Source organism: Sphaerodactylus townsendi, linkage group LG02 (genome assembly GCF_021028975.2).
Source record: "Sphaerodactylus townsendi isolate TG3544 linkage group LG02, MPM_Stown_v2.3, whole genome shotgun sequence".
In the NCBI taxonomy this organism is placed as follows: Eukaryota; Metazoa; Chordata; class Lepidosauria; order Squamata; family Sphaerodactylidae; genus Sphaerodactylus; species Sphaerodactylus townsendi.
The window spans coordinates 164,136,385-164,163,470 of record NC_059426.1 but is presented as its reverse complement, the minus strand read 5'-3'; the positions used below and the strand labels follow the sequence as shown (position 1 = coordinate 164,163,470).

General features: G+C 45.5%; 1 protein-coding gene across 7 annotated transcripts in view; it reads left to right on the top strand.

Moving 5' to 3' along the window:
- Nucleotides 1-27,086, top strand: part of PPP1R13B (protein phosphatase 1 regulatory subunit 13B) — a 99,520-nt gene that overhangs the window by 34,045 nt on the left and 38,389 nt on the right. For all 7 annotated transcript variants that reach the window (XM_048485579.1, XM_048485580.1, XM_048485582.1 and 4 more), the window contains exons 3-4: nucleotides 913-1,032; nucleotides 6,446-6,510. In XM_048485579.1, coding sequence (XP_048341536.1) covers nucleotides 913-1,032; nucleotides 6,446-6,510 — 185 coding nt within the window. The remainder of the gene's footprint in view (nucleotides 1-912; nucleotides 1,033-6,445; nucleotides 6,511-27,086) is intronic.

Below are 27,086 nucleotides of genomic sequence, written 5' to 3'. Positions count from 1 at the left end.
ACAAAGATGGCAACAGAGCACTGAGGAAGATCTTAAAAACTTGGATAGCTGCATATGTGAGAATGTGATCCTTAATGTGTCCTGGATCCAGCCTGTTTTGGGCTTAGGTAAAAGCAACACTTTGTTTTTAGCTCAGAAACCAACGAAACCAGTTCAGATGCTGTCATTCTAGTGTAATGTGACCTACTCGGCTAGTTCCAAACAGAAATCTGGGAGCTTGTTATAATGGGTGCTCTGCAAAGGCTGTTGTTTGGTGTGGCATTGTTTAGGTGACTTGGATGAAATATGCTCGCAGAACTTGTGACCTGCCATGACAAATGCAGCCCACAAGCCATGGATTATGGTCTTTCGTGAGTTTGACAAGCCCTGTGTTTTTTTTTTGTAGTCCTCAGCAGGCAGCAAAAATAGGCAGCTTAGCGAACTCCTGGAGGGCTTGCATACAACTCGGTGCAGGCCTGGGCTAGAACGATGATAATCAAAGTCATGTTTTTGCTCTGTAAGACTACAGAATTAAAATGAGAAGCAAACGTGGTTATATACAGATGACTCAGTGGGAAAAAAAGTTTGTGTCCTGTCCGAACTACAGACCTACATGGCCCTGAGATCTTTCTCTGAGTTATTGATTCAGAAGGTTGTAGAAACCTGTTCGGTGTGTGTTTGTGTGGGTGGGTATTGGGGGACCTACTGAGGATGTGTTCTGGGTTTTGTTTTTTTGCGTTCTGTTTTTTGAAAGGGGAGGGGTTAGATTGTCCATTTGGGCACAGTTAACTTGGCAATTTTACAAAAAAAAATTACCAAGTGTCTGAACAATTAAACAGGCTGTTACGCATCATTTTTAAACTTTGCTTAATTGTACAAACGTGTGTCAAATGAATTGCTCAGATAAGAAAGACGTGATTTTTCTACATTCAGAACGGCCCATTCCGTTTGATCACATGATGTATGACCATCTACAAAAGTGGGGACCTCGTAGGGAGGAGGTGAAATTTTTCCTTCGACATGAAGAATCACCGACAGAAAGCAGTGAACCGGGTATGTATACTACTCTAAAGTTTTTTGCTGCACACCAGGAGTCAGCTGTCTCCAACTTAATTTTTAAAGTTTAGCTAAAATGTAAAAAGCCAGTATTATTGTACTATTGACTATACAGGATTGGGAAAATCACAACCACCCATATGAATACCTCCCTGGGATTATGAACTCCATGTCCACATCCCAAAGAAACCATTTTTTTCCAGCATTGTCCATCCATCACATTTCCTTCTTGATTTTGTCATTTTCTTTCCCTGCTTGCTGTTCCTGGCCCACACTGTGGTGTTTTCCTTCTTTATATTGTTGCCTGTTAAGAACATAAGAAAGAGTCTCCTGGATCAGACCAGAATCCATCTAGTCCAGTACTCTGCTACTCGCAGTGGCCCACCAGGTGCCTTTGGGAGTTCACATGCAGGATGGGAAAGCAATGGCCTTCTGTTACTGCTGCTGCTGCTCCCGAGCACCTGTTCTGCTAAGCATTTGCAATCTCAGATCAAGGAGGATCAAGATTGGTAGCCATAGATCGACTTCTCCTCCAAAAATCTGTCCGAGCCATTTTTGAAGCTATCCAGGTTAGTGGCCATCACCACCTCCTGTGGCTTCATATTCCAAACACCAATCACACATTGCGTGAAAAAAGAGAGAAAAATTTCTGTCAACATTTTCTACCTCATGCATAATTTTATAGACTTCAATCACATTCCCCTTCAAATGTCTCCTCTCCAGACTGAAGAGTCCCAAACGCTGCAGCCTCTCCTCATAAGGAAGGTGCTCCAATCCCTCAATCATCCTCGTTGCCCTTCTCTGCCCTTTTTCTATCTCTTCGATATCCTTTTTGAGATGTGGCAACCAGAACTGAACACAGTACTCCAAGTTCAAGTGGCTTCTTTATTCCCCCCTCCCTTTCAACCTTTTCCCATCTCCTCCTTCTCTTCTCAAGCTCCTTCCCCAAATGATTGTCTCAATGGATTGCAAGTGAGCTGTCAGTTGTGGTTATGTAGAAAATTTTAAAGATTACTCTGGCAGGTTTCTTAAAAGCAATTCTTAAAAACCATTCATTCTGTATTAGCAGTTTTAAAATCATGTCACTTTGGGTAGATCTTCTTTGAGTTTTCAGAAGGCCAGCGCAAAAATGTACCCTGACACGTATAGCTGATTGTCCTCTGTCTTCCAAGCAAACTCTGTACAACCTCCCCACCCCCCCACCCCCCCGTTGTGGTCTGCTTGGCACTGCCAGTCCAAATGCAGGGGGAAAAGCATTTATATATACTTCTTTTCTGCTGGGAATCCTTTTTGCTACCTGAGGCTTTTTGCCCACAGTTTAATTATAGATCACAAAATCTTAAACTTACCTAGTCTGCAATTGTCAGCATGCATACGTGGGAAAATTACTGATTTGCCATTTTTCTTGTGCTGGTTGGGATCTCAGACATTCAGTTTTACACCATCTTTGGAAAATAGAACGTAATCTCGTTTAGAAGAACAATAGCTTTTTAAGGATTCTTGTTACATCACTAACTCCTCTGATAATCTTCTGATTAGCCAACTTCAAGGCAAGTCCAGCTCATGGCTTTTAGCTGTCTAGGCCTAAATGGAATGTGACTGAGCGAAATGAAGTGGATGTTTTTCACACACACTGAATAATATATTTTCAGTCCAATTCCAATGCACTTCAGTGATCATTTGCAAGTGGGTTTTGCTGTTTCACACAGTAAAGTCTAGTTGCAAAATGCATTAAAAGTGGATTATTCAGAGTGTGCATATGTGCATGAGGAAGCACTGAAAGTTGGCAGATGTTTCATGTGAGTCTTCAAGTGCAGGACTGCATGTACATTGCTTACTATGCTGCCTCAGTTAACAGCTTTGTCTCTGATAGAGGAAGTCCTATAAAGAGCTTTTTAATAGCCCCATGGTAGAGTGGCATTATTCAGAAAGTACTAATAAATGAATACAAGAGTGAGCCCATGCTTGCTTGCTTGCTTGCTTGCTTGCTTCCTATCAAAATATCTGAAGTTCTCATAGGCTTTAAGTCTGTGGTGTCAATGCAGGTACAGCTCATGTATAATTTCACGGTGGAGATGCCAGAATCCCACCTTTAAATATGATTCTAGAAATTCTGAAAGCAGAGATGAAAGTGATCCATCTGTTCTGAGCCAGATAGGTCATCTCCTTGTTTTTCCTCTCTCCTGTGTTTGTGTCGCCTTTTTGAGCATGCTGTCTTCAGAGTCTTCTGCAGCAGCTTGTAAGCTCTTGTTCTTGGGCTCTCAAACTAGTTAGGAGAAACTTGCCTGTTTCCAGATTGCACTTCCCTTCATTCCACCCAGCCTTGCCTGTTAAAAATCATTAATGGGTCAATCATCCCTGGCACTATTATAGAGTAAGAAACTGCATCGCAAGCAGCTTGGTAGCAGCTTGTGGCTGCAGTAAATCCAATGAGGCTTCTTCCACAGCCATGGTGATGGTACCAATAAGTTCTGCCCAGAAACAGTGGCCACACGTGTTTGATAGGTAGAAAGCTTGTAAAGATATGTAAGCTCTGTTGATTGGTGTACATCTAATAAGCACCCAAACATCTTAGCACCCTGCCTTCTCAACTTGTATATAACATAAGGGTGAGTGACCTTGGGCCAGTCATTCTCTTAACCCGGCTACCTCGCAGGGTTGTTAGGTGGACAAAATGGAAGAGAGGAGAGTGGTGTAAGCCACTTTAAGTCTCTATTGGAGGAAAAGGCAGTGGCGGAGTGAGGGAGAACTGTGCCTGGGGCACATGTGCGTTCTGTGCCCCTGCCACGCCCCCATTCGCCCTCGCCCCACTCCAGAACACCCCCCTCCATGCCCTCACCATGCCCCTGCAGGGGCGCACGCCCGGTGCAGCTTGCACCCCCTCCCCTTGATGCTACGCCACTGGGAAAAAGTGGGGTATTAATGAAGTAAAATATAAAATGAAAAAAACCCAGTTCTGAAGTAGGAATTCTAACGTCAATGGCGGCCCTCAGTTTTGCACGAAGGTAAATTCCATCAAAAGGCAAGCCCAGTTTTGTCCCAGTGTATATGCTCAGTGAAGACACATGGTGAATCATGTCTTCTTTCTGTGTGTGTAATTTTATAGTGGACAAATGCAAACACCTTTCTGTCACATTCGCCTTTCTCATCTGTAGACATGCACATAATCATTTCTCACGTATCCACCTAAAAAGGGAAGCCATGAAATATCGTTTTCAACCAGAGCTTGAGCCAGGCCAGCCTTTCTCTTCATCTGTTCAGCCCAGTTCTTGATCGCTTTCTACCAGACAAAGAAAAACAGTTCAGGAGTGATTTGCATGCGGAAAACATATACAATGCTGCTGTTTCAGTTTGGGAAAATGCAGGGCTTGGAACACTTCAAACAAATTTGCTGTGTCCCCTCAGAGAGATTTGATAGCAGGTGGTTCCTCATTTGTTTTGATGCTTTCTTACTCCTTCTTTTGAGATAAAGATGCAGCATTACAAGATACAAAATAAACCTTGCACACAAGAAATGTTTTAAACATATCCAGCCTTCCAGTTTATGGAAGAACCACCAGTTTCCCAGAGCAGAGGTAACTCTTTAAAATAAAACCTGGGAAGAATGTGAATCACATTTATATTGGGGAATTTTACGAGGCTTCTGTGAAATGGCCTCTAATATACTTTTACAGACTGCTCGGCCGGAACTGCTGTTTCTTCCAAGGCACAGGAACGAAAGTGTATCGGTCCAGCTGCAATAACATGATGTTCAGTTCATTAGTTTGCGTAACGATACTGCGTTTCCTGGTTCGATGGTGGTGAAATGTGTTTGCTGTAGTAAAAAAAAAAGATAAGCAAACTTTGACATGGGAAAGTTGTGAACACAGAAGCAAATCTAGACAAAATGGCACCGTTTGAATCCTACTGGTTATGACTGGACTGACTGAAGCACGTTCTTATGCCTCTGAAACCATTGAGACTGCATAGTTCAATGGTGGCGAACCTATGGCACTCCAGATGTTCATGGACTACAATTCCCATTAGCCCCTGCCAGCAGGTAGGGACTGATGGGAATTGTAGTCCATGAACATCTGGAGTGCCATAGGTTTGCCACGACGGGCATAGTTGCTAGCTAAAGCTGGATCATATGCTTAGGATTTATTTTTTTTAGGGTGGAATTGATAAGGCTTTCCTCCCCACCTTGTGACTAGGTCTGCTAGGATTTTAACGCAAAGATGAGGTGGAAATAATAAATCTATTTTTCAATTTCATCTCATTTGCCTTCTCCCTTCAGGGAGCCATTGCTACAGTAGAGAGGATCTTCAGGTATGGAGGGAAGCTTTCATTAAGGAGCGATTTGCAGGCAGACCCTTAATCCTGAGATCCTGGTCTGAGGAATTTCCTCTTCATCCTCTTGATGATGCCTGGGGTGCTCACTTAGAACACACTGTGCTCGCACTGGTATCACAGCCAACTGTTGCTGATACTTAAAGCAACCAACTCATTAGGATCTGGCAAGTTTGCCCCCGTGGCTATTAGTGGGCTGAGCCCCCCACCCCCACCCCCCAGCTTGAGGCCAGTTGAGATGAAGAGGCTGAAAATTATACTTAGGACCTTCCAAGAATTGGCTTGTACTCACTTGGTAAGCTGGGAGGGACGATGGGAGCTTTGTCTAGAGCAGGGGTAGGGAACCTGCGGCTCTCCAGATGTTCAGGAACTACAATTCCCATCAGCCCCTGCCAGCATGGCCAATTGGCCATGCCGACAGAGGCTGATGGGAATTGTTGGTCCTAATTTTATCTAAACCCTGGAGTTCTGATCTAGAAACTTTAGGTCAATGAGGTGGGGGATAGCATGACAGTGTCTTACAGGGCCTCCTTCTGTGTGGCCCCCTGCACTGTATACACAGCCTCCATGGCCTGCCCTGCCCACAGGCTCCTTTCCATGGGCCACCAGCAAACTCTGCCTCCTTGCAAGGAGCATCATCTCCTCCTTCTCCTGAGAAAGCAGCAATTGTGCTAATGGGTGCCTTTTACTAGAAAAGGGTACCTGAATGGTACCTCCAACATGAACTGTGCCTTTAGGTTCTTTGGGTGAAGGTTTCCCAGCATCAGCACTGTTTCTTTTCTATAAACATATGCAAAACAAGAAGGTAGTGGTGTTTACACTGCAGCCACACCACTCCTTCGGTTCACCTCTGCTGCCGTGGTCATTGTGCTCTACTAGCTGAGTTCAAATAGATTCAGAAAAACAAATGCCTTTCCTACCACAGAGATCAAAAACACTCACTCATCTCTGCTGTTCAGCATAATAAGCTATGGCTCCATGATACGGTGGGTTTGATCCTGTTTTGAATTGTTTGAAAAGTTGTCCAAATCTTTTAGTCATTTTTCATGGAGGCAATAAGCGCGAACTGTGTTTTTCCTAGGCCGCCAGACTCAAAATCAGAGGAACGGAGTCAACATACCTGTGGAGAAGCGTGCTGAAAATGGGGTATGTTGAAATAAATAAAACACTACACGTGCACAATATAAAATTCTCCATGTATTTTAGTTTCTGCATCTAAACCAGTGTGATGTAGTGGTTAAGAGCAGTGGGCTCTAATGTTGAGAACCAGGTTTGATTCCCCACTCCTATACATGAGCAGAGGACTCTGATCTGGTGAACCAGGTTTGTTTCCCCCCTTCTATACATGAAGCCTGCTGGGTGACCTTGGGCTAGTCACAGTTTTTTCCAGAACTGACTCAGCTCCACCTACCTCACAAGGTTTCTGTTGTGAGGCGAGGAAGGGAAAGAGATTGTAAGCTGCTTTGAGGCTCCTAACAGGAGAGAAAAGTGGAATATAAATCCCTCTTTCTCCCTAATCATGTACTAAGAAATATAGAAACTGAAAGTTCTTTGAAGCATTGCTATTTCACATTTATTTGCTTGCTATTTTTTGTACTAATTTCTAGCTTACACTTAATTTATTTTGATTTCTATGTTGACTTTTCCCAAGCGTTTTGTGCAGATAACAGTAAAAGAGCAGCAACATAGTATAAAGGGCTCAGCAGATTCGAAACATGTAGCTGCAACCTGCTGGTTTTTACTGGAAGATGTTTTAAAATAGCTTCTGGGACTCTTTTAATTATCTGCATTAATCTGTTGGAATTGTCTGTATAATTGCTGTATTCTGATGTTTTACATGGATTATTTTTGCGGTGTTTGCATTATGGAGAGCCAGCGTGGTGTAGTGGCTAAGGCAGATCTAGGAAAACGGGTTCAAATCCCCACTCTGCCATGGAAACTTGCTGCCGACCTTAGACCGGTCATACACTCTCCGCCTCGACTCTGGCAAGTTTCCAGGAGGGAGACCTCCAGTCAGGAGGCGGAGGCAGGCAATGCCAAGCCACCTGTGAATTTCTCTTGCCTCGAAAACCTTGCTTAGCACAGGTGTCAGAGCTTCAGCCTTGACCCTCCAGATGTTATGGACTACGAAGTTCCCATCACACCCCCCCCACCTGCCAGATGCTGGCAGGGGGGATGATGAGAACATGTAGTCCACTCTTCTGGAGAAACTGCAGCAGTTTGACACGTATGCTCTGATGGGATTGCCATAAATCAGCTGTGGCTTGGCGGTAAAAAAAATGCACTGTTAGCCCTGTGGGTCCTGGGTGTTGGGGGTGGGCAAAAGTAGAGATATGAATAAATATGCTGCACTAAAAACCTTTGGCATTAGACACCTTTTTGATTACAAGTTTTTGATTTGCTGTTCTTCTGCTTAACACTGGTTATATAAGGTCTTGCCAAATTTCCCTCGAAGGTCTCCTATCCAAATACTAGCCAGGGTTAGGACTGTGAGTGTATGACTGACCCAAGGCCACCCATCAAACTTCCATGGCACAAGAGGGAATTGGAACCTGGGTTGTCAAGGTTTGTACCCTGTCAGCCCTTAAAGAAGGCAGCTCTCTTCAGCTCCACATTTGGTCAACTGCTTGTAACTATTGCTGTTAGCTCCAGAGCCAAATGTGTGCAGTATCAAATACAGCTCTTTTAAAAATGGAAATGGAAGAGGGGGGGTTGTTTCATGTCAATCACATAGAAATAGGCTAGTTGCCAAATTTTGGTCGAGGGCATCAAGTCACAGGATTTATAGTCAGAGGAGGTTTGCCATTCCTGCCTCCACGTAGCAACTCAACTTCCTTGGTGGTCTTCTCCCATCCAAATACTGATCAGGAGTGACCCTGCGTAGCTTCCAACACCTTAATCGCTACATCCTGCTGGTGCTCCTGATTTGGGTCTTCCCAAACCAGGAAGCCTTCAACTGTGCTGTAGTGTAGCCAGGTAAAATGGTTCTGGTGCACTGCAAGGCAGGCACACACATGCTGATTATCTTCTCAAAACAATGCCAGCCTAATAGGTCTGTGCTCATATTTTGGCAGGAGCGCAAAAGGGTGGATTTATGAATTCGTGCAATCAGCTTACTGTTATGTAATTTGTGAGGTTTTATTTGTTGGTTGAATGCGGAATATTTTTCTAGCTCTGCAATAAATAAAAGAACAATTGAAAGTTTGTTTTTGTCCTTAAACCGTAACTGGTCTCTGTAACCCTGTATATGTGTGAGGTGTGTGTAAAGGATTTTTTAAAAAAAACTCTGCAGGGGTCTGTTTTGCTACATGTAATTTACTATTTCTTTTTTCGTGGTTGTTATTTGTAACTGTATTCAATGATGACTGTGTGGTTTGGAACCAGAGGTGGGATCCAACCAGTTCTCACCACTTCTCTAGAAGTGGTTACTATTTTGAGAGTGCTGAGAAAGGGTTACTAAAGCAACCTCCCTGCCCAATAGCCCCATTGGCGCTACGCCACTGTTTGAATCGCACCACCATCGTAACCTGTTATTAAAAATTTTGATCCCACCACTGTTTGGAACTCCAGATTGTGTACAAGAGAAAATACGTTATTAATTGGGTTGGATCCTGCTTAAAATTCCTGTGCTGTTGGCTGGGGGCAATTTTTGCTGATTTGACGCACCCAGCTGTTCTGAAGGGGGGGTGTCTCCTATGCCCCAAGAGGAGCACAAGGAGGAATATGGAGAAGACATGCTTTGTTTTGTTAATTCTGTTGCCTTTCAGCAGGAGGAAATAGCTGTTCATTTTTAATAATGGAGATGACAATAGAGATCCTCTCTATCGAAACCTCAGGGTGAACTAATAAATCATGCAAGCCCCGTACTTGGGAGGAATTAATTTATCAGCTTTTTAAAATGTAAAGGAATAGATGGCCCTGCTAGTGCTGGCTGTAATTACTGCAGTACACGCTGATCTTAATTTTGTCCCATTGTTTACCGAATCTTCCCTAGTTCCTGAGACATTCCTCATCGCACTGAAACTTGGGTCATTTTGCCATGAGAACAAACAGGCTGTATTACGTTGAGTATTACTATCTACAGCGAGAGATGCTGAAATAGAAAATATGTCCAGCCGAGGGTAGAATTGTATCTGCAACATTAACAACGCAATTAAAAACATTAGAAATGGTAATTATTGCTCTGCGCTGAGGCGCCATCCACATTGCTCTTTTAGCAGCCACGGTGGGGGGCTGAATGGTTGCTGTTTTGAGTTCTCTCTTGCTCTCTGGCGCATGGTCTCTTGCTCTCTGGCACATGGCAGTTGTTTCAGCTCGGTCCCAGTTCCCAATTTTCCATGCTTCTGCGAAGCTATTGGAATGGGAAAACAAGGTTCTGGAGGGTGGAAAAGCAGCATCTGGGTGACACATCAAATGCCCAGGGGGGAGAGAACGCAAATTACCTACGTTTATTCAGGCTTCATTTTTGTGGGGCCAGTTACTACAATCAGCAGAACTGAATGCTGAAATTTTCCTGGAATGGTTTACACTTTTCATTGCATGTGTGGAAGTTGGGGAAGGCTGCCCTTGTGGCTCCTGACAAAAAACTCAGAAAGAACCAAGCAAAAAAGCCTAATACCTATACCTATAAAGTTAGCATATTGAGGAATAAATCTATTTCCCCAAACATATGCATTTTACTGGCTATTGTGAGATTTCTGGGCTGTGTGGCTGGGGTCTGGCAATTTTAGCTCCTAACATTTCACCCACATTTATGGCTGGCATCTTCAGATGGCACAGTAAGATGTGTTTCTCTCCATGGTACCTTGTAGAGCATAGGTGTCAAACTCGTGGCCCTCCAGAGGTTATGGATTACAGTTCCCATCATCCCCTGCCAGCATCATGCTGGCAGGGGATGATAGGAACTTTGAATCCATCAACTTTCCTCCTAGAAGAATACAGAGTTAATTACACCTATATTAGAAGTGTTCTGTGTAGTTGTAATTGTGCAGGCAGTAGGGAGAGAAGGCCCGTTTGCATATGTCCAGGTAGAGTTCATTTACAGATGCATTTGTACATGTCCTTGTTGTCTGAAAGTGTGTGTGACTCATCTCAAAAACCAGAGTGAGGTGAGGGACGGAGGGGTTTGTAGTATCTGGTGGATTGTTGAATGGTGTTTGAAAAGTCTCCTGGTATAGCGGTTAAGAGCAAATGGATCCTAATCTAGAGAACTGGGCTTGATTGCCCACTCTACCACATGAGTGGTGGAGGCTTATCTGGTGAACCAGATGCATTTCTGCACTCCTACATTCCTCCTGGGTGACCTTGGGCTAGTCACAGTTCTCCCAGAACTCTCTGTTGTGGGGAGAGGAAGGGAAAGGAGCTTGTGAGCCACCTTGAATCTCTTTACAGGAGAGAAGAGTGGGGAATAAATCCAAACTACTACTCCTCTTCTTGTTCTTTTTCTTCTTCTTCTTCTTCTGGTTTTTGGTCTTGGGTGGTTGTTTTTACTACTGGTAGTCATCAAGACCAAAAACAAGGGACTTTTCAAACACTAGACCACACAGCCCAGAAAACCCACAACAGCAAGTTAATTCCTGTTGTGAACGCCATCAGCAATACATATATGGGCAAAAGGGATCCCCCCACCAAAGGGAAAATATTTTTTTAAAAATACAGACTGATCCTTTTGCTGGCAGTGCGTCTGTCGTGTTATTGTCCCTGGACGGCTATTTGATTCTGCATGAACTAGCTTTCAAGTAAGATTCTGGGGCTTGGACATTTGACCCAGTTGCATCCAAAGACGAAGCTGTACTGTCAAGCTGCCTCTCTCTATTCTGATATCGTAAACCTGGAAAACAATCTGTCTGTAACCTGTCATTCAGATGGAAGTGAAGGTATAAACACATGAAATGTTTGTTTGAGAGGGGAAACAGATTCTCTAAACTGTCTGGGTATGTTAAGGAAAAGGTTTCTATTTTTAATGCTGTTTAGATGGAAGTATATTCTTCCTTACCTTCACTGATGGATACTCAAAGGCCTCTCCAGGAACTAAAAATGGGTGTTCTTCCTTTAATGTTATGCTACTGGCTTCGTTTCCATAGCAGCACAAATGGATCGGTCCATGTAATGGAACAGGACACAGATTTAATGCATGGGGATGGCTGTATTCTTGGTCACTGATTTTAAAGTGGTCAGGGTGAACTGGATAGTTAAAATGGCCCCTGAGCACCCAACCTGAGGAGCCCTTGTTGTGTAGCAGACCGGTTCTGTGGGGCCATTCACTTCAGTTGCACCAATAATGGGCACTGGAGCATTTGTTACCTCTTTTGGTGGCAGCATAGAAAGAGGACCCTTGTGAGCTAACACTGACCATCATGGTATCTGAAGGGTCTGAGCTTAGTGGCCCGCAAGGTGCTGGTATTATTGCTAGGATTTGGCATTGCTTGCTCTTTGCCATCTGCGACCCACAATGCCAGCGGTCCATCAGGAAATGTTCTTGCTAGTCAAAAAGCCAGGCCTCTTCTGAAGGTACTGGTGGAAGAGGAATTAATGGCCCTCAGTGACTAAAATAACATATAATATATGCAAAAAGCTAGTGTAGAGGGGTAGTATATAGAGCCAGCATATAACATAGAACATAGGTGTCAAACTTGTGGCTCTCCAGATGTTATAGACTACAATTCCCATCATCCCCTGCCAGCATCATGCTGGTGGGGGATGATGGGAACTGTAGTCCATAACATCTGGAGGGCCGCAAGTTTGACACCTGTGATATAGAGTGTTGTCCTAGGATGTGGGAGGCCCAGGTTTGAAGTCCTACTCTGCCATGGAAACCTGTTTGATTACCTTGGACCAGTCACACACTCTTAGCCTAACTCACAGGGTTGTTGGTAGGATAAAAAGGAGGCGAGGACAATTTTAATTTAATTTCATTTATTAGCTTTATACCCTGCCCTCCTCCTTAGGACTCAGGGCGACTAACAACAAGCAGATAGCATCAAAATACCAAACCAGCAAATATAAACAACAAACAACATCAAAACATAATCCCAATTATCAAACATCGGAACTTCACCAATCATGGCATAACAACAATATTAACAATATTTTGGGTCCCCACTGTGGAGAAAAGTGGGATATAAAAGAAGAAAATATGGGGGGGGGGGAGCTGATAGTGGCTTCAAATGGGTTCTATCTGGAGCAAAGTCTTGGGTTTTTTTTTACTGGGCTTCTATGTGGTTCCCCATTCTCCTGGAGGCGATCTCGGGCATCTTGGATGGGTGATTTCCAACCTATACTCAGGGAGGCAGGACTAAATGATGTCACTTCCTGTAGAGGCTGGAATCCATCTTAGATCCCCAGTATTAGTTCCTGCCTAGCAGGGAGCGCAGTGCTTGTGAGAGGCTCCAAGCAAATTTATATTTCTCTACCCTAATTTTCTCTCAGCTCTAATTCTATTCTCTCCGTTTTTCTGTGTGTGTGTTTCTATTGTTATTGTCGGCTCCTGTCTTTTCGTGAACGGCTATCCCTCTTTTCCCACCTAAACGGGCCGCCTTAAAGCAACCGTGGCAGCCGCCATGAAGCGTCTCGGCATTTCAAGCTCCTTTTTCTCCCAGCCTGGAGTCTTCCGGAAGAGACTGCGGCGAGGAGAGGAGCACTTCGAGGCAGCAGCAATCAGAAGGGGGCAACAGAAGACCGCTGCTCAGGAGACCTCGGCTGAGGTTTTCTCCGCTTCTTCCTCTGCTGCGTCGAAGGCGGCGGCGGCGGCTTCGGCGGCACCTCAGGAGCCGGCGCAGGCCGGAAAGAACAAGGCCCCTGCCGCCAAGAAATCGCGCCTAGAGCCCTGCAGGGCCTTGCCAAGGCGCAGGAGCACCAGCGTCCCAGTCCGGGCCGTGGAAGGTGTAGCTCCGCACTCCCCCCCACGCTCCCAATTTTTAAGTGTTAGCCATGCCAGCGGCTGCGGCACGGGGGAGCGTCGTGGGACCCAGGAGCGAGCGGACGGCCAGACGGCGTCCCAGCAATCTTCGCAGCTCAGGCAAGATCAGAGGGACCCGTTGGGGGAGGGAAGCCCCCAAAGCGAACCTGCTCCCACTCTCACAGACCCTGCGTCTTGGGCTAGCATGCCTGCTCCCCAGTTGATGAATATGTTCAGGGCTGCAATGAGGGAGGAGATCTCTCTCCATGACAAGAACAAAGAAAGCAGACGCAGAGGGAGACGCAGGTCCCGTTCTAGGAGGGGGTATAGACGCAGACGCTCGTCTAGCTCCTCTTCCAATTCCCCTCCCCCTCCCCAGCCCTCCACCTCAAAGGCTTATGCCGAGATATACCTCTTAATGAGTATGGGAGGAGGAATTCAGTGAAAGTGGAAATGGGAATGGCATTCCTCAGAGCACATTTCTCTGGAAGGGGGGAGGAGGGACATTGTGGAGCCCAAAGAAGAAACTCATTAAGATTTTTTTTTTTAGAAAGGGAAGGATTTAGCCTTAATGACATCCGTAGCCAAAACTATCTCCACTTTAGAACTCCAGGACCCAGCGGATGCTGAGGACCCCGAGGGCCTCCCATCCTCCAAGAAAACAGTCAAAGGCGTCCCTAAAGGGACCACTAAAATTTTCCCCCAGACGGAGGATGTCCCAGAAGCCTTTCCACTCCCTGAGTACTTTGAAAAGAATTTAAAAAAGCAATGGGTAAATCTGGAGGCTAGTAAGAGCTGTCCTTCACATCTCAAGAGCCTATATATACTACCTGAGCACATACATAATATCATTAAAACTCCCCTGATTGATGCACCGGTAGTTGCTCTCCAATCTGGTGGGAGTTGAAAGGTGTCTCACCAAAGAGACGGGGAGGGGCTCCCCTAAGGGATACACTTAGAACCCGCGGAGCTGGCGTTTTCCCACCAAAGAGGGATTCATGACAGACTTGCCCTCCACCATTGGGGCCCTGGCCCCTTCTTCCACTATAGCTGAGCCTCCATCCTCTGGTTGCAGAGGCTGCTTACAATGCGATCCTCCCTCGAAGCGCAGGAGTTTTAAAGAGAGGGCTTAGAAGGTGGAGTCCTCACCGCCCGTTTCATACTGGAGGCAGATTCCACCTTTGATTCCGCTTCCTGCCTGAGTTTCACGTGGCATTAGCCTTGGGAGTGAGTGGTAAGGAGACAGGCTTGAAACGCTGAGAGCCTGGTCCACAGGACTTCCACTCTCTAAGCAAGTGGTGTCTACTTATGACTATCATGGAACCAGGCTCTTTGGTAAAAGATTTGGATGCGGTCTTGAGGTGTTGGAAACCAAGGGAAATAAAGAAATCCCTATACCCTAGGTACATTAGGCCAGAGAAAGAGCTCTACCTCTACCACCACAAGCCTTACACCTCATTTGGCACTCCAGTGCACACTTTGCCACGAACTCCCAGAGATGGCAGGAGGTGGGTTTACTCAACAACCTCAACCCACAACAACAATCCTTTTCTTTTAGCAGAGAGGGGATTCTTTGCTTAGTTCGCTTTACGTCCCAACAATCACCCGACCAAGAGCAATAGAAGCGGCAAATCAGCCTTCCAACGGAGCGGCCGCCCAGATCTTGACCTACAATCACATTCCAGTAGGTGGGAGGTGCGTCTGCAATTTTTTCAACACTTTACCCGATGGGTGGGCGGCCATGTCGCGACCGGCTGGGGACCCAAAAGAATTAGATCTCACACGGTTATCTCCTAGAGTTTTCAACCTTCCCAAGATCCAAATTCCGGATCTTCCCTCCTCAATGCAATCCAGACAAATGGAAGAGAATGCAACAAGCCATTCTCCATCTGTTGAGTATACAGGCAATGGAACCCGTACCCACCTCAGAGCATTCTTGCGGTGTTTACTCACATTTCTTTACCCATTATCCAAAAAGAGCCTTGGCTGACTGGTGTGCCATCCCTATTGGAACACTTGAAGCTGATGCGTGAACTTGGGTTCATGCGCCTACGTCACTTCAAGATGGAAACCTTGAGATCCCATTGTGGAGAGGCTCTTCATCCCAGGCGATTACTTAACATCCCTCGAACCTGACGGAAGCATATCTTCACGTCCCCCATCAATCCACTCCACCGACGGTTTCTCAGGTTCATGGCACATTCAGAGCACTACCAATACAAAGCTCTTCCCTTCGGGCTCGCCACAGCCCCGAGAGTTTTTTCGAAGGTCCTTCTGGCGCCCATCATGGCTCTGCGGGAACAAGGTCTCCACATCCACCCATATCTGGATGACATCCTGATTCGATCCGGGTCCAGAGCCCAGGCCCTTCGAGACCTGAATGTCGTCTTGACCACCCTTCGACACTACGGGTTTATAGTCAACTTGCAGAAGAGTTCTCTGATTACAGCCACTCGAATGGAACATCTTGGGGCGACCATAGACACGGTGCACAACCGCCTCTTCATTCCGCCGTCCAAAATTCTCAAGATCCAGAGGCTAGTAGCGGTCTTCCTCCTGGCCAGGAGAGCTTCCCTTCTTCAGCTAGCCAAGCTGATGGGACTCCTCATTTCGGTCATCGATATGCTTCAGTGGGGAAGGTTCCATGCGCGCCCCCTCCAACAGTTTCTCCAACCTCACCAATACCACATCATGAGGAAGGAGGACAGGTCCCTCCAGATCACAGATCAACTTCGCGACAGCCTTCGCTGGTGGTCTCACCAGAAAAATCTCTCCAAAGGGAAAGTCTTTATCTACCCTCAACGAATGCAGCTGTTCACAGATCTCGAGCCTTATGCTGAGATGGGGGGCATCGCTTAGGAAGACAACATGGCACAAGGTCTCTGGGCGGGTGACCCAAACCGCGTCTACCCATCAACCTCCTAGAAGGTTCGCGAGGCTATTCTCTTAGCAGCTTCAGACAACCGTCCAACGCGCAGGAATCCAGGGTTTGTCATCTTCTACGGTCCGAACCGACAACACATGTCGGCGGCCCGAAGGCCCACCTAAACAATCAGGGTGGGTCCAAGATCCCACCGATCTTCCATCTACAAAGCAGTAGAGATTCTGACGCTGGGCCGAGGAAACATCTCCTATCGTTGTCGGCAGAGCACATACAGGGGAACCTGAGCATTTACACAGAAGCCGGACTGGCTAAACCCGTCAATGCCGGGTGATGGAAAGCCGGTGGAAGCTCCACCCGTCACTCTTCCAGCTGATCACGCATGAGCCATGGTTTGCTTACTGTCGATCTCTTTGCCTCGCATACAGAATGCACAACTTCCCTCGATGCCACTTCACCAGGTACTTTCATTCCGAGCACTAGCAGTTAGATGCGTTAGCCGGCTCCGTGGCCGAGGGAGCTCCTCTATGCCTATCCGCCCACTCCAGTCAATCCCGAGCTCATAAGGAAGATCTGGTCAGAGAAACCACCGGCTGATGATTCTAGGTGGCACCATGGTTGGCCCAAGAAGCTGACCATGGTTCTCCTCAATCCTTCAATTGGCAACCTCTGCACCCCTGAGGCTGCCCACTCCCGCGGACATGCTATCTCAGGGACCCGTAGTACATCCCAACCCCAAGTGGTTTTGTCTGACCGCTTGGCGCTTGAGCGGGGGGCCCTAACCAAAAAAGGCTATTCCGATCAGGTCATCAATACAATCATCGTGTCCCGAAGACCATCAACCTCTCGGATCTATGACTCTTCGTGGAGGGCCTTTCTCTCCTGGGCTCAAGAGGCCCGTATCGATCCACTGCGCCCTTCTGTCCCTCGGGTCTTACAGTTTCTCCAGGTTGGGTTCAAGAAGGGCCTTAGAAGTGCTACTCTTCGCAGACAGCTGGCAGCGCTCACAACAGTTTGGCCCAAGGTTCATGGTCTACCATTGTCCAGGCACCCAGATATCCTTAGATTCCTCAAAGGGGTCTCACAAAAACAACCTCCAATAGTCCATCGATTCCCTTCATGGAGGCTTAACATCGTGCTTTCAGCTCTCACCAAACCTCCCTTCGAGCCCATCCGTTCTGTGCATCTGAAATGGGTTCGCATGAAACTTCTCTTTCTGATTGCCATCACTACAGCCAGAAGAATCTCAGAGTTGCAGGCCCTATCCGTTAACTCCCAGCTCTGCATCTTTCACAAGGACAGTTATGAGATTGGATCCCACCTTTGTCCCAAAGGTTGCTTCCAGGTTCCACATGAAGCAGGAGGTGATCATCCCCACCTTTTGTCCAAGTCCTTCCCATCCCAAAGAAATCCTTTGGCACACCTTAGATGTCCGTAGGGCACTCAAGTCATTTATCATCAGAACAGAGAACATCAGGCCAGACTGAATCCCCTCTTCATAAAATGTTACCCGCTAGCCTACAATCCTGCGGGAGCTCAGATGTCCAAAGCTGCACTCAGTTACACTCTCAGAATGTGCATTACCGAGGCATATAAAGCATCTCACACACCTGTGCCTAGTGACATCACTGCTCATTCCACTCGGAGTGCCGCAACTAACGCGGCATTCAGACGACATATTCCCCTGGAGGATGTATGTAGGGCGGCCACATGGTCCTCCTCCTCCTCCTTCATCAGACATTACAGGTTACATTCCATGGCGGTTAACGAGACCGCTTTTGGAACTAGAGTGCTCGAACATATATTTGGAGACTAACATTCCCACCCATTTCGGGACACTGCTCTGGGAGGTCCCATCCAAGATGCCCGAGATCGCCTCCAGGAGAACGGTACATTGGTACTTACCCTGAAGGGACCTTCTCCTGGTAGGCGATTAGGGCGTCTTGGCCCTCCCTGGGGGCATTTTCTATGCAGTCTCCAAAATTAATCATTCCTTCGTTTTTATGCTTCTATAACTTGGGGTAGTTAGTTACAAAATACTTGGAGTTCCTCACAATTTTACGTGATTGCTGTTCGTTTTTTCAATGTTATTCTTCGTTAATATGTAATTCTCGTTACTTCCTGTTATACTTCTTAAGACAATAGAGTTTTTTCTCTCACTGCTGTGTCAACGGAATACTGGGGATCTAAGATGGATTCCAGCCTCTACAGGAAGTGACATCATTTAGTCCTGCCTCCCTGAGTATAGGTTGGAAATCACCCATCCAAGATGCCCTCATCGCCTACCAGGAGAAGGTCCCTTCTGGGTAAGTACCAATGTACCGTTCCATGTCATAATCACAATTCAAAAATATGTATTATTGGGAATCATGAGTAGGGTTAGTCAATGCTGAAAATATTTGGGCTCGGTTTCGGGCCAGGCTTGGATGTATTGGCTCGGATCGGCCGAGCTCCGAGCCTAATCATGAGTAGATATTAAAGTGCCCACTGTGTTCATGGAATGGCTCGTTTAGACCACAGTCAAGAGTGCTGGCAAAAAAAAAATGAAACAATCTACTATTCGATTCAATTTAGTATTTGAGTCCCATGCGACAAACATCACATGCAAAAATGATTATCTGAAAAAGGCATTTGTACTTGTTACCAAAACACAGTTCATTTGCAGTGGATTGGATCCAGATTACTGCAGAGTGGAACTTCCGCAGCCCTCGTTTCCCAAAACTCAGCTCCTTACCGTAGTATCGGAGAACTCCCATAAATGGGATGTGGAGTAAGTAATGGTACACTACGTAAGTATAGCAAGAGCTTGTGTGAGAATTAGGAAGCTGTTTCTAACAATTCCTACTTTTAACTGTAGATCCACAAGTTGTGTATCTTGTCGTTCCTTACAGTCATCAATCTTGAGGGAGGAGCTGCCATGGGAAGACGAAAATATACAAATCTCTTCTTTGAACCTCCCTTGTGGTTCCCCTCCCTTCCCTTGCATGTCACCCCTCCCCTTCCCTTCCATGCCACCCCTCCCCTTCCACTAGTGTGAGTAGGTCATGTCCAGATGCCGCCCCCCTCCCTCCCCTCCCTTGCATTCCACCCCTCCCCTCCCTTCCCTCTCCTCCCCTCCCTCCACTAGGGTGGGTGGACCATGTCCAGATGCTGGGGGGCCCCTCCCCTCTCTCTTCTCCCCCTCCCTCTGCTAGGGTGGGTGGGCCATGTGCAGATGTTAAGCTCCCCTCCCTTGCATGCTACCCCTCCCTCCCTTTCTCCCCTCCCCTCCCTCAATTTCTCCCCCCCCCCCACATGTTCCAATGTAGAGATTGAAGCAACTTGATCAAAATAAACACATCAGTCTGGTATCACGAGGGCTTTAAGTTGAGGGGCAGGACTGGGTCATCATGGTTCACTCAGAACAGCTATGTTGGAATGTCTGGGTTGGGGTGCATTTTGTCCTACAATGTTCTGTCTTCCAAAATGCTGTAAGTGTCAGCATGAAAACCTACTAGATGCTGGTCCAAAGAAAATTAATTAATGGCACTAACTTCAGCAACAGCCTTCAGGAAGCCTAACAAAGTGAAATTAAAAGCACTTGAATGTTTTGGCAGTTTCAGCACAGAAGAAAGATCCAGTATGAAGACGGAAATAACATAGAAAAGGTTAACGCTGGTGACATTTTTTGATATCAAAAATCAAAAGCCTCCTTTCAAAGTTAAAAATAAAAGGGTAGCTCTCACCCAGGGAACTGTATTCACAAAGGCATTCAGAAAGCAGGCCAAGAATACAAAGTTGGGCAGGAGCTGAAAGAAGAGGTTGAGTAACTTGTTTTCAGTGTGCTCTATAAAAGTTCTCACAGTAACGGTTACAACAGTCCTGTATAGCAGATCACTATTATCCCCATATTACCGATGGGAGTCTGAATATCTGAAAAGAATAATTATTTATTTGTTTGTTTATTAATTTAATAGGTTGCCTTTCCCCACGTGGGCTCAGGGTGGTGTGCATCATTTATAGCAATAAAATCCACTGTATCTCGACCCCATAGACTCCACTAAGGGATAAAGGTTCTGTTAAAACCATACCCCTTGTAACCACCATTCACACCAATATTGGGGACACAGGGAGGGAAGGAAAGAAGGAGTGAAGGAAAAGGGGAACGGAGGAGGAGAGGCGGCCAGTAGGTGGAATACTGTTGCTGTCCTCCACCGGAGAGCCAGTGTGGTGGAGTGGTTAAAAGCAGGTGGTTCTAATCCACGTTTGGTTCCTCACTCCTCCACGTGAGTGGCAGAGGCTTATCTGGTGAACCAGATGTGTTTTCACACTCTTACATTCCTGCTGGGTGACCTTGGGCTAGTCCCAGTTCTCTCAGAGCTCTCTCAGTCCCCCCTGCTTCACAAGGTATGGAGAGAGAAAGGGAGTGGAGCTTGTTAGTCACCTTGAGTCTCCTTACAGGAGAGAAAGATGGGGTATAAATCCAAACTGTTCTTCTTCATCATTAGCCTGGCAGAACAGCTGTTTTATTTTTGTACTATTTTACTCTACTACAGTTATTCCCACCTCCATTTTCACCTTCACAATACCCTGTGAAGCAAGTTAGATTGAGAGAGACTGGCCCAGTGTCACTCAGCAAGCATCATGGCACATGCAGGATTTGAATCTGGCTCTCTCTGATCCAGCCTTGTATCAACGACACCACAGAGGCTCACCTATGGCTACCTAGTACCATTATATAACTGCCATTTGACCCAGCAATAGGACTGTTAACTCTGAGTTGGGAAATTCCAAGAGATGTGAAGGTGGAACCTGGAAAAGGCAGAGGGGCTTCATCAGGTTATAGTGCCATAGAGTCTGCTTGCCAGAGCAGCTCTTTCCTCCATGGGAACTGATCCCAATAGTCTGGAGATTACCTGTTGTAATTCTAGGAGATCCTCCGGCCCTACCCAGTAGCCTCTCAGATCACAACTTGCTTGCTTAACCATTATTTTGGGAGTCTTGTCTTTATTAGCACCCGGTGTCCTCCTCATGGGTAGGACTGAAAGTCTTGAATAATGAGTCATCTCAGAGTGCTATTAAGAATCTACCCAAGCCTTTTTCTATTCGTTTCTTTCTCGTTTGCTGTTTAAAAACAAATTATTCTGATGGGGCAGGCTCGTGAGTTTTGCTGTTTTGATTTGGGGTTTGGAACGGGTGAGGAAATGTATTCATTACAGCTGACTGGTGCTTTTGGTTCATTGTGTTTCAGCTGTGACACATCCCCGTGGTTTTAATATTATTTTCTTGTGCGGCATATTGTTATGCCATCTGGGTTCCCCCCCTCCCCTTTTATTTTCATCTGCAAATCTCCCAAGGAGAGCTTCAATTGGCCTGTAAACGTTTCCTTTTTTCCCCTCTTTTGCAAATTACCTGTTATCTCGCTTGCGCTGTCTGCATCTGGCGATAAGATAGCAAATTTCAGTGCGGGCCAGTCAACACGGCCCCCTGTTGTGTTGAACAGCGAAGGCTGCCGCAGTGTGATAGAGGAGTGCATCATAATGATCTCTCCCTGTATTTTGACATCCAGCTTTGTACAGCTTGCCAATCCTGCCACAAAGGCAGCTTTAAAACTTTCTGTACCGAACGAAAAGAGTTTTGAACTCCAAACCTGTCATCCGCGGCAAAAGGAGAACTTTGCTCGGTGTTCTCGATGGAATATGAAAAGCACAGAGCGTCAGGCTGATGAGACCTGACAGCTGGCGTGCTCTTGTCACGATTAGGTCTTTCACTGCTGGCAAAATCCACTAGCCTTTTCCATTCGCTGATTGCTGATGGATGCAGAGAGACAGCTTTCCGTATTGATGAAGGATTTGGGAGGGGTGGGCTCTGTGCCTGACAGAAGAGATGGAGAACTCAACCTGGTATTGATCAGCAGTTTGCAGACGAAGATTTGAGGCTCATCTCTTGTCAGATTTTATTGGCGGTAGGGCCGGGGGACCGTTTTGTCAACTTGGCTTGTTAAGGTAGTCTCCTGTGAAAGCACCAGGTCATGACTGGTGCATGGGGTGGGTTGCTGTTGCCTTCCCCAGTCGTCTGCACTAATGTACCCTCAGAAAGCTGGGCACTCATTTGACTGACCTCGGAAGTATGGGAGACTGAGGCCCCTTCCGCACATGCAGAATAATGCACATTCAATCCACTTTCACAATTGTTTGGAAGTGGATTTTGCTATTCTGCACAGTAAAATCCAACTTCAAAGTGCATTGAAAGTGGATTGAAAGCGCATTATTCTGCACGTGCAGAAGGTGCCTTAATCAACCTTGAGTTGGCCACCTGAAGCTGACTTCCGTGGGGATCGAACTCAGGTCAACAGAGCTTTGACTACAGTACTGCTGTTTTCCATGCTGCACCGCAGGGTTCTTAACTTGGCTTGTAGACAGCAATTAACTTCCTGAATTGTTAAAGTAGGGGAACCCTGGGAGAAAATGAAGTATTGAAGAAGGTTGCTGCATTGCTCATTAGCTGTAAAGTGATAACTCTTTTTTAAAAAGCATCTTTCCCTGTACACATTATTTTGCAAGGATTGACATTTCCGTTTAAGGATCTAAAAAGGAGCAGCAGTAGCGTAGGAGATTAAGAGCTCGTGTATCTAATCTGGAGGAACCGGGTTTGATTCTCCGCTCTGCCACCTGAGCTGTGGAGGCTTATCTGGGGAATTCAAATTAGCATGTACACTCCCACACATGCCAGCTGGGTGACCTTCGGCTAGTCACAGCTTCTCGGAGCTCTCTCAGCCCCACCTACCTCACAGGGTGTTTGTTGTGAGGGGGGAAGGACAAGGAGATTGTCAGCCCCTTTGAGTCTCCTACAGGAGAGAAAGGGGGGATATAAATCCAGACTCTTCAAACTCTTCTAAAAGTTCAGGACCTTTGTATCTGCGGGACCACCATTCCCCCAAAAAAACCCTCAGAAGGATCTTTGCTCAGCGCTTGACATCTTACTGGTGGCCCCTGGTTTGAAAAATGTCTGGCAGTCCTCAATTAGGACCAGTACTTTTTGGCTCCAGCCTCAGCCTGATAGGACCCTCTCTCCAGTGAGACCCGAACCTTGATAAACCTATTACAGTTCTGCAGGACCTATAAAACAGAGCTGTTCTGCCAGGCCTATAGTTGAGGGTAGCACGGTAACCCAACTAGTTGGCTTCCTTTTCCCCCATTTTTTTCCTCCTCATTCTCTGGTTATATATGGATTGTTGTTAAGGTACCCAGATTTTATAATTTTTGTTTTAGAAGAAGAACAAGAGTTGGATTTATATCCCCCCTTTATGTCCTATAAGGAGACTCAAAGGGGCTGACAATCTCAAAGGACAATCTCTTTCCTCAGGCTAATCTGAATTCCCCAGATAAGCCTCCACAGCTCAAATGGCAGAGCAGGGAATCAAGCCCGGTTCCTCCAGATTAGAATGCACCTGCTCTTAACCACTACGCCACTGCTGCCTAGTGAGTTATTGTGAACTGCCTTGTGCCTGCTTGCGGGGAAGGGTGACCTGAAAGTAACAAATGAAATGAATGAAATTTTTAACAGTACAGAAACAGTTTTGTTTTTATAAGCATGCTTAACTCTGGAAAGGTACACTGAAACACATGGGTTGGAGTGTGCCAGCTGCATTCAAAGGAGGGGTTGCAAACTGTTGAATAAGACGACATACCGGTAGTTGGGCAAACCCAAAAATGTTATGGTGTTTCACAGGATCAAGTTAACTCCCAGGCTATTTTCAGTGTGTTTGTTTTCTGAATTACTTTGTGGCTTTCATGCATTGCATCATTTGTGTAAGCATTGCTTACCATTACCTCTGGAAAATGCATAATTGTCAGGGGGATTCTAGTGATTTGATTGAGATATGTTCCTAACTCAATGAAACTGCTTACAACTATATATCAATGCTGCTAGAAGATCTATGTAACCAGCCTGCTTTATGTTACCATGGTCATCTGGGGCATTCTTCCCTTGATCTTTGCTTTATTGCTTCATATGCTCCATAGATAATTAAGCTTCCCCCTGTGTCAGATTCCCCATTCAGACAGTAATTCACTTGACTGGTTCAAGGCTTTTATTGCAGACATGTCAGGAACATGGAAAGAGAGTTCTGGCAAAAAGTCCGCCAGACTCTTGATAATGCGAGTGTGAGATCCCCACCCCCACATGAGAAGCAGACAGTTCGCATTGTCCAGCCTGGAGTCTCTTCCCAGCCGCAGAACTCCAAGGCCGCAGCCAGAAATGAGAACGCTGCACTCACTGCACCTTCATAAGCAAAAGCAACTCCCCCTCCCCCAACAGCCCCATCATGACACCCTGGTCTCATAAGATGCAGTGTTGTTCTATTGTTCCGTGGGGGCAGGATGCCAGGTGGCTCTCTATCACTATCACCTTGGGGTGCCTCAGCTTCACAAACTCTTTTTTTTTCAAACTTCTTGGGAAAACGGAACGGGGGACTGATCAAGGGGGTGGCAAAGGCCAGATTCGTTAGAACTGGCTTTGCCAAGCTTCGGTGCTTATCAGTAAACGCTTCCGATCAACAATGCTGAGTCTGTTTATTGGCTTAAGGTTCAAGACCTAACAATAACAAGGTAGTCATCATGTTATTTGAGAAATGTGTAATGAGGCTTAACCATAGCGGGCTGCAACATATCAAAATATGGTGCTCCCCCCCTTTCTTAGTATCTAGAAGAATCCAGATATAAAGGTCTATTTTTAAAGAAACTCTGTTTATAACACATAGCACGGCAATGACTCATAACTGCTCTTGAGTAAAGATGTGCTGTAAACAAGTTGGTCTGTGCTTTGTCCCAACTTTGATAGCTGGAGAATGAATGAAGGTCACAACATTATTTACCAGTCTTCGATTTTCTACATCTTTTAACCATAACAAATACAAAGAGTGCCCCTGTAGTTTGTAGGTGGTCTGTCTCCTTAGCTGCTTTGGAGCTAATGTGTTTAAACTTATTCCAGGTGCTGGAATTGATTAGAAATAATTTGACTTTGCCTCAAATGACAGCAGTTGTCAAAAAAGACAAACTGCACGTTAGGTTTTCACCAGGGAGCTAGTATCTAGCCCCCCCCCCCCCCCCCCCGAGTATTGTATTGCCAAGTACCCGTGTGGGTTCTATTCCCCTCACTGAAACTTTATGGAAAAGTTATAAAATGGCAGGATTTCTGCAAGGTAGAATCCAAAGGCCTCCCTTTGTTTTTGAGCAGCTTTCAGTATTTATTATGTAGACTGATCTAATTGTGTCAGCGTGTGTTGGGTGGCACAAAGAGGGTGGCTGCTCTTAAAAGGCGGTGATTGAATTCTTCACGTCGTCAAAGTGTCCCACTGTCTGCAGATGCCATTCTATATAATCAGAAATGGGACAATGTTATTTGATTGGTAACATCCCGGTTAACTAGCCCAAATTAAATGATTGGATACTTTTTTACCACAGCTTTTTTAGATAGCAAAGGTTGGCGTGGGGCCCTAGTTTATCGGATACGGTTAGATAGTGTGTGTATTCCTTTGATTTTTAATTCCAGAAACTGAGTTTGGATTTATCTGGGTTTGATCAGCACGTTCCTTTCCATGAAGCTAAAAGGGGATCCACGGGTATTGTTATTGGATTTCCAAATGGATTCTGCTGCAGGCAGTTTTTGACCTAATTTAAAAAAAAAGTGAGGTGGAGATACAGATGAAACCTTTTCATTGGCAATAATGTCACACAGGCGGAGATCAGAAAATGTTCTATTTTATGTAGTTCAAACAGAATTGGTATTCCTCCCTTAAGATTTATATCGTGATTGCTTCGTACAGAAGCAGAGTCTGCTTGTTATATGAAAAGGCAGCTATTGTAAAGGGTGGAAGCTTCCGGTTTTGGCCAGGAAAACTGCCCACTCCTTTCATTTTGAAGCAGGGCATAATTTATGTTGGTTCTATGGAGATATGGAGTAATAATGCCGAGCACTGATTAAATTAATGTGCACAGTACATTTTCTTCAGTGTTGAATAAACCGTAGACGAGCCTCATACTTTAGAGAACGAAGGTGAGCATGTGACTTTTGATGCATTTGAAGCACAGTAAATCCCTTTCTCGTAACTGGAGTTCTGCCAAAGATGTAACTTTTCAGAAGAATTTGAGAACCGAAATCCTCATTTTAGGGTGCCACCTTTCCAAAACGAATCTTTTTCGGTGGGTTTGGCTATTGAACGCTCTTAATCAACTCAGAGAGAAGAAACCACCATAATATATTATTATTATTATTATTATTATTAATATTATTATTATTATTATTAATATTAATATTTATATTTATATTTATATTTATATTATTATTTATATTATTATTTATATTTATTAATTAAATTTAGTATACCGCCCTATCCCCGAAGGGCTCAGGGCGGTATACAAATAAAACATCAGCTAAAAACAGACATATGATTAAAAAATAATGAGAAAAAGGGAGCGCTACACAAGCACAAGGCAGAAAAAAACACAAAAATTGTACCGCAGGGCTACAGCTTAAGACTGACAAAAATAAGTCTCCAACTGGAGTGCAGTGACAACAGACTTTTAAAACTTCTCTATGTTTTTACCATTCAAATAAAAATCCATAAAGGTACGTAAATGTGTCACAAACCAGCCGTCTATGCAAGAATGAGGTAGCCGGAAATCTAGACTCAATGCCAACCTCGTCGTGGAACTTCAGGGCTTGTCAAACTGAATGATACTAAGAAAAACAGCTTGTTACAATAAGATAATCAAAAGGGACTGTGCTCTGCTAGCTCAGACTAATGCTTCTTGTTGCAAAAGTCCTTCAGAGAAGAAACCAGCATCACTTCCAAGGTGGGAGCCCTGCAACATTGGCCTAGAACAGAGAGTTCTGAAGAGAGCAGCTGCAATGGCCTGCTGTGTAATAATTGTCCCATGACCCCTCAGGGACCAAAGCAAGCAT